The 7083-nt window shown below is 30.7% G+C and overlaps 1 protein-coding gene and 1 long non-coding RNA gene across 2 annotated transcripts; one reads left to right on the top strand and one right to left on the bottom strand.

Annotated features, from left to right (window-relative positions):
• Positions 1-243: 243 nt before the first annotated feature.
• Positions 244-5646, bottom strand: LOC123555292 (N-acetylglucosamine-1-phosphotransferase subunits alpha/beta-like). Its single transcript, XM_053548713.1, has 4 exons — positions 5482-5646; positions 5080-5193; positions 4631-4732; positions 244-3676 (listed from the first exon to the last, which is right to left on the bottom strand). The coding sequence occupies exons 1-4, from the start codon at positions 5490-5492 to the stop codon at positions 3547-3549; spliced, it is 357 nt and encodes a 118-aa protein (XP_053404688.1). The 5' UTR covers positions 5493-5646; the 3' UTR covers positions 244-3546.
• A 225-nt stretch (positions 5647-5871) lies between these two features.
• LOC123555291 (uncharacterized) lies at positions 5872-6486 on the top strand. The gene is made up of 2 exons (XR_006687223.2): positions 5872-5958; positions 6424-6486. It is a non-coding gene; the product is annotated as an uncharacterized LOC123555291 (long non-coding RNA).
• The last annotated feature ends 597 nt before the right edge of the window (positions 6487-7083 follow it).

Genomic DNA, 7083 nt, shown 5'->3' with positions numbered 1-7083 from the left:
TCTAAAATGTGAGACAATTTTCAGTCAATCGTGGTACGTTCTAGATATAGATATAAATAATTGTTCAAACTGTGGTAAGATTATACTTATCATGGGAACATTACTACAGCAAGGTGTTGGTGCATTTGAAGACATTTCAGAGGTCAAAGACATTTCTATGGAAACCAATTTGCAAAGAAACATGACGTATGGCATGAATGGAAAAAGTGATGCAGAGAATAATGACAATTACGATTGTAATCGTTTTTATTTTTTTGTTTTTTGTTTTGCTCAGAAGTTTATTCACTTTATTTTTGCCTATATGTGTTATTTTACTCGCCTTTGAAGAAGTGAATATGAATGCTGTTAAAATTTAGGTGAAAGTCGTAGACATTTTTTGTATTGACTGAATGTTAAAAGCGGCATAATATAGAGCTAGCTTTATCGAAATAGTTAAGATATAATTATTTTAAAGTACCCTTTCTTGCTTGTAAATTTGAGATCAAGCTGTCATTTTATAAACATATGAAGGTTGTGAAAGCAGATGGTAACAAAATATATATATATATAACTTGCTGTGACGTTAGCATCTGTCCCTGAGACAGGTTATATATGAGGATCTGTTAATGATAAAAGAAAGTTCAAAATATAGATACATTTCGTATGATAAAATTCTTCAATAACGTTGTATGTAAGAATTATCAAAGTCATGGTTGGTAAATAAAATTTATAACGGTGTAGCGGTTCAAAATAGAGATTTTATATTCATTATATAATTTAAGCTTTCTAGCAAACTTAACGTTTCAGACAATTCTTTCGTATCATATAAAGTATTTTTAACAGATCGAAGCTACATAAGGTAAATACAGTCTTGGCAAACGGAGAATTGCGGTTATATACCATATATAAACACTTCAATGTAATTTAATATAAAGCCGAGCACAATAAATCTTTTTCTTTACAATTCTTCTTAAAACATTTATTGATAAATTAGTTAAAATAAAATCAAGTCTAGTCAAAATATTCATTGGCATATACATGTATACATGTTTCTCGTCTCAAAAACATCATTAGGCGGTTTGCTTAAAAGCAGAAATGAGCTGCGTACATGTAATATAGCACTTTTGTATAAACTTAATGTGATATCTTAACTTCATGCAATTATAATGAAATAATTATAAAATAGGCCAACTGCTGAAAAAAATTAAAGCTCAAATTAGTTAAAATATCATGAAATAACAAAAGTAAGAGAGACCAACAAAACATTCTTGAACATAACGATAATAGATATCGCAACTTGATTTCTTGTTTGTTTTATTGCGCTTTACACGCTAATCCATTCAGGGTCTTAATAATAACTTTCTCTTGGTTCGGAACCTATTTTGAATGTAGAATTCTTGCATGTAAAATAATGCCCGGAGAGGGACATGTGGTATAACTCCATCGTCAAACGCTTGACTCGTTTTCCAGCAAATACGACAGCTACAAATGTGTCCACTGAGTTTTTATTTTATTCCTGAACCACATACATTGTACCATTTATGTCAAATCAATTTTCAATGGTGAAAGTCAATTCCCAAATGGCTGAAGTTGACATTTTAGCATATTTTCACTATTGTGATTTCAACTTCCATTATTGTTTGTTGAATTACATGTTTTTATGGTCCTGTTTAATTTCCGTGCGTAAAATATCTGACCACAAGTTCAAAAATATGTTCTTTATAATGTAAGTACATGAAAAACATGCCTGAATATATAATTTCTGGAAAGAATCTTTATTTTACACATACTACAGCATGTAACTGTAAGAAAATTGGGACTGAGCAAAATCATCATTAAAAGCAGTTAAAGCATACATTTACTAAATACATGTATATACATTAAACAGTCCAGAATTAAACAAACGTCGTTTTACTTCATCTAGATCGGTTAAAAACGGTTTTGGACGGTTGCAAATACTTAATCTACACAATTATTACTTCAACACAGTGCTCTTTGGAAATAATTTCCTTTGCGCCCAGGAAAACACTATAATATTCATGCAAGTTCGGGAGTAAGAAATTTTGTGAGACATTGCTTTTGTTTTCGAGATAGTATTCCCCTCTACCACTCTACTTTTTTCTTAATTACTTTATTCTTTAAAACTAAATGCTATTCGTTTTTTATTTGTCGCTATAATTTTCTGATATACAGAGAATGCTATATGACCAGTTCCACTACGAGAATAATATAAAGCTCTCCAGTAATCTTATAAATACAAACCTAGTGTCATCTTAAGGAAAAGAATTCTACAAGACATGTCTTTCATTTTTATCCTTTCCTTAATACCCACTTATTCTTACTTAATAACAAACAGCTGTCTTACTGTATCTTAATATTCTAATATTTTATTAATCTTATCTGATGTCTGATCTTTTTTTTTAATGTTTACTAAATAGTTTATTTACAATGGTATGTATGCTCATTTATGTTATATGTCATTAAATATCTTAATTTTTGTCGTATTTTTATGTATTTGTAAAACGCCACTGAATATGTTTTGCGTAAAAATAGGCGTTTAATCAAATGAAACAGTTTCAGTTTCTTAATATTATATTAACTTGCTACTTATATATAGTGTGGCGATTTTAACCACATTGGAATAATTTTAGTGAAAACACAATCACAATTTCAGTTTAAATCCAATTTTAATAACCAAAGAATTTTCACCACTTTTAAATATCCACATTACTTTTCATTTCCAAATAATTCCACAAATAATTCCTTTAGTCACAGGCTTTAAGTTTTCATACAATATCGAGCCCTGAACAACCAAATTATCTTACTTATATACAGGAAAATCACGTGACATTAGTTTTGGTGCCAACATGAAAAACATGAAATAAGGAGTTACAATTTAGTTAAAAGACATTTTATGTAACCATAATTTAGGCGGGAACAATATTCAAGAATAAATCGTGATTTGGAGCAAAGATTATACAAAACCCTGAAATTAAGGCGGGAAAATATCCATACAAAGAAAGGAGAATATAATATTCGTGTCTTTCACGACATATAGATCGCTTTTGAAAATGGAAAAATGGAAATCTTATATGCTGCCTGACAAACTGATTGCTTAAAGTTGTGTCCGGTTAAAACGTACAAATACAAGTAAAATATAAATGCGGTATTACTATGAAAATATATATAATTAAAAAGTAATTAAAAAAGTAATTTGATCATGTCCATCCATCATATTATTGTAGCATCAAATGAAATCAATTAGTTTATTGTTACAGATATCAGAATGCTGTTCTGCCGACAAACATTGCATCACAAAAAAAACTACGAAGTTGGCAACGTATAAAAATGTTACGTTTCCGTTTGTAGTCAACACAGTTTTATACTTGATCAGATTATTTGTTTATGAAAGTTGCAGTATTTTCTATTTTAATGGGCAGTGTTTTCATGTCGGATGGCGTCTTTGAACGAAATGTTTGACTTGATAAGGGGTCAGTCATTACACAAATTGCACAAATAGCTTTGTTTGTCAAAGTGTGAATAAAGAGAGTTAATCTCTTTCTTTTGTCAGCTGTTATTTTCAAATGAAGAAGGGTTTGGAAACATCGACTCATAAAATTCTTGAAGTAAAGTTATCGTTCGTTCAGCTGCAACCGGCTTACTGTAGTCTATATCGTCATTTATACAATTGAATTTACTGAAAAAGAAATACATTAATTTGATTCAAAATGTAAAAGTAGAAAAGATAGAGTCAAAAAGTCAACTTGAAGATCAATAAATTTTCGTTCAAGTTGTGACACAAAATTTATTTCAAGATTAAAATTTGTGGACTTGATATTTTTCCCTGTACCATTGTTAAGTTAACATATTCTGTTACGCAACTTTACATAGGTTAGACTTTGTTTATATTGCAACCAGCTCGGCATAATAACAGCATCGTAGATTTACTTGAACAATATATGGCAAACCGAAATTGTTCATTAGTCTAAGTTACATATAGTGTTGATGTATATGGGACTTTGATTTTAAATTTTAACTGGTATTACGAACGATATTTAAACAAGTTCCTCCCATTAAAATACCATCTGTCGTGTTTAAATAGAAAGGAATTGTGGAAATTTTCATTTTCGCAGAAATCCATTTATCTTTATTTTACTACAACCAACTCTCACTCTGACATTAATACATTTATATCTTAAAGGGATGCAAAGGCGGAATAATAGATTAAAAGTTATGATCCTTTTAGTTATTGTGAAAATTAGGTTTTTACTATTCACTGATATGTTTAATTTAAGAAAGATCAATAACTTCTTACCTTGACCATATAACTTCGTGGTTGTCATTATTTTGCTTACTTGAGCTACGTATTCCAGGTAAGGAACACTCAAACATTGCTTTCACCTAACTCATTAAATGCAATTTATTTTAAATATGGGTAGAGTATGATAATTAGAGTTTCATGTTCAGATTATTGATCGCGACCACATAGTCATATAGTGATTATCATAGCTCGATGTAATGAGATAAAACAGCCTTTAATTGGCAGAGTAATGTAATATATATATTATATGGATTTATGCCTTGAAAAATAGCCTTGTATCCCTTCAGAAACTACTCATTTTTCACTCTCAATTCGGTATCAATATCTTACCTTTTAAGTTTCTGCAGAAAATTTAAATCTTTGAGCGTTTTCGATTCGTTTATAGTTATCGTCACAAATGCACCGGTTGAACTCTTGATTCTGGGATCAAATCTAATTGAAAACAAATAGCGATATGTTAATTTGTAAATAGACAGAACAGGCAATATTTGGTAAAAAGTGAACAGTTTTATTATAAAGGTTAAGGATAAACGAAACATGTTAAATATTGGAAATACTTCTATGGTAAGTGCAACGAGTTACAAAAGTTATTCTATATACCACTTCGATACAGTTAATGTCATCTGACGACAATCTATCTTCAGTTAGCATAGGAATACCAAATAGTCCCACGGCATGAGCATCCCACTTACATCCGAAGACATATCACCATTGTATTTTGTCAATGTATGCTTAGAAACAACAAATCAGATGCTAAGAGACTGATCTACAAACTTGACCTGTGTGATTGATTGTTTCCTTCCATAAGAAAGTGCATGTACGAAAATCCAAATTGTAAGTCCAAGGGACTTCTCACTTTATGTCTGCATGTTTCTGAAATCTCAGTGGGAAATCTAAAGTATAAAAAGGAAAGTTTTTAAATCATTTATCATAATGCTCATAATGCACAACAGAATTGTCATTAATTTAGAAACGTATGTTGTCTTAAGCGTACTCAGTTTTAACAATATTGTAGAATTTCCAGATTTCGCTTGAGTAGGAAATATTTATTGTACATGTTAACAAGCCTATATGTGTGTCGAGTACAGCATCGATGTAACATAAATGAAGTTATTGACAGTATTGTAGATAATTATGAATATCATTTTAAAGATAATCTTTATTTGAAAAGAATGTTATACTTTTTCACCATATCTTCGTTCAGTCTTTTATCAATAAACAGTGGAACATGAACAGTTCGTCTTCAGTAGTTAAAGACTTGTTTGTTCTGAGCCAATCTGACCTCATTTGACCTTTTGACCCTTGGTCAGGACTGGTCAATGCCGGCCAATTTAAAATCCACAGGTTTTGACAACTCATTGTGAAAACCTTCGGTTTGATGAACGTAAGTCCCTGGGAGCTTTTAACTTCCATAAAGTACTGAGAAAAAACATATTTAACTTTCAAAATATCTTAAAAAAGCCTTAATAAAAACTTTACACCCGGACCGAAAAACAATTCACAAAATAGTTTTAGCCTCCGGTAAACAGATATTGGGTTTCCATTATAGTATTTCGCATATTGCATCAGCGGTTACGACTAGTTTTTATCAATACACATAACATTCTTTACTGTTTTAAGTATTATAACGAAAAAAGTGGAATTTAAACAACTGAAATGTAAGTTTTATTTTATTATTTTTTTTATTTGTTAACAAGCTTATGTGTGTGTTCGGGTTTAACGTCTTTTTCAATAATTTTCCAGTCATATAAACGACAGTGTCCCGCTTGTAGCAGTGAGCACAATACCCAACTTTATTTTGCTGCCCCACTGGAATATCACGCCGTAGACACGTGGCATGATACCCCACCAGTCCTAGCACTATCCCCATAATGCTGAGCGCCAAGTGAGGAAGCTGCTTGTGCATTTTTAACGTCTTTGGTATGACTCGGCCGGGGATTGAACCCACGACCTCCCGCACTTGAAGCGGCGCTCACCACTAGGCTACCGAGGCGGTTTTTTAACAAGCTTAAGAAAATAATTATATGTTTAACTCTTTACCAGTTTTTTATTATTTACTATTTATACGTTGTAGAATAAGTATGTTGATATGGGTTTTTAATGTTATTTTGTTTATTTTATAGGTATTCAAGAATTCTACAAAGATATTATTAGCCAGACGAATTACAACGTGAAAAATCCAAGACTTTATAAAGACAACGAACGTTTAACACAAAATATATCATCGGAAGACTTCAAGAAAAGAATGTTAACCATAACATGGTTGAATATCAATATTTTCATGTTGTTAGAATCACTCAACCGTTTGAGTATGCCATACTCATACGCATGGTTGAATATCATAATACTTTCATGTTGTTAGAATCACTCAACCGTTTGAGTATGTCATAGGCATATGCATGATTGAATATCATAATACTTTTATGTTATGAAAATCACTCAACCATAGGATTATACCATAATCATACACATGACTTAATGTTATGATATTTTGATGTTGTTGAAATCACTCAACCGTTTGAGTATGCCATAGGCATATGCATGATTGAATATACGCTTTTGGGAGTAGTATGGAATATAACGTTTATGGGTGCATTTTTGATAGTAGTAAAGAATATTATGTTTTTGATACATTTTAACCCTTTTTATTAAAATAATTTATAATTGTTTGTTCATTATGTTTTTACATTGTTTACTCTCAGTGTTTTATACAATAAATCATAAATGTTTATACCATTTTGTAACATTTTAATGAAAAAAACAATAATAACCACAAAATGTGT

Source organism: Mercenaria mercenaria, chromosome 7 (genome assembly GCF_021730395.1).
Source record: "Mercenaria mercenaria strain notata chromosome 7, MADL_Memer_1, whole genome shotgun sequence".
Taxonomy (NCBI): Eukaryota; Metazoa; Mollusca; class Bivalvia; order Venerida; family Veneridae; genus Mercenaria; species Mercenaria mercenaria.
This window is presented reverse-complemented; position numbering and strand designations above follow the sequence as displayed.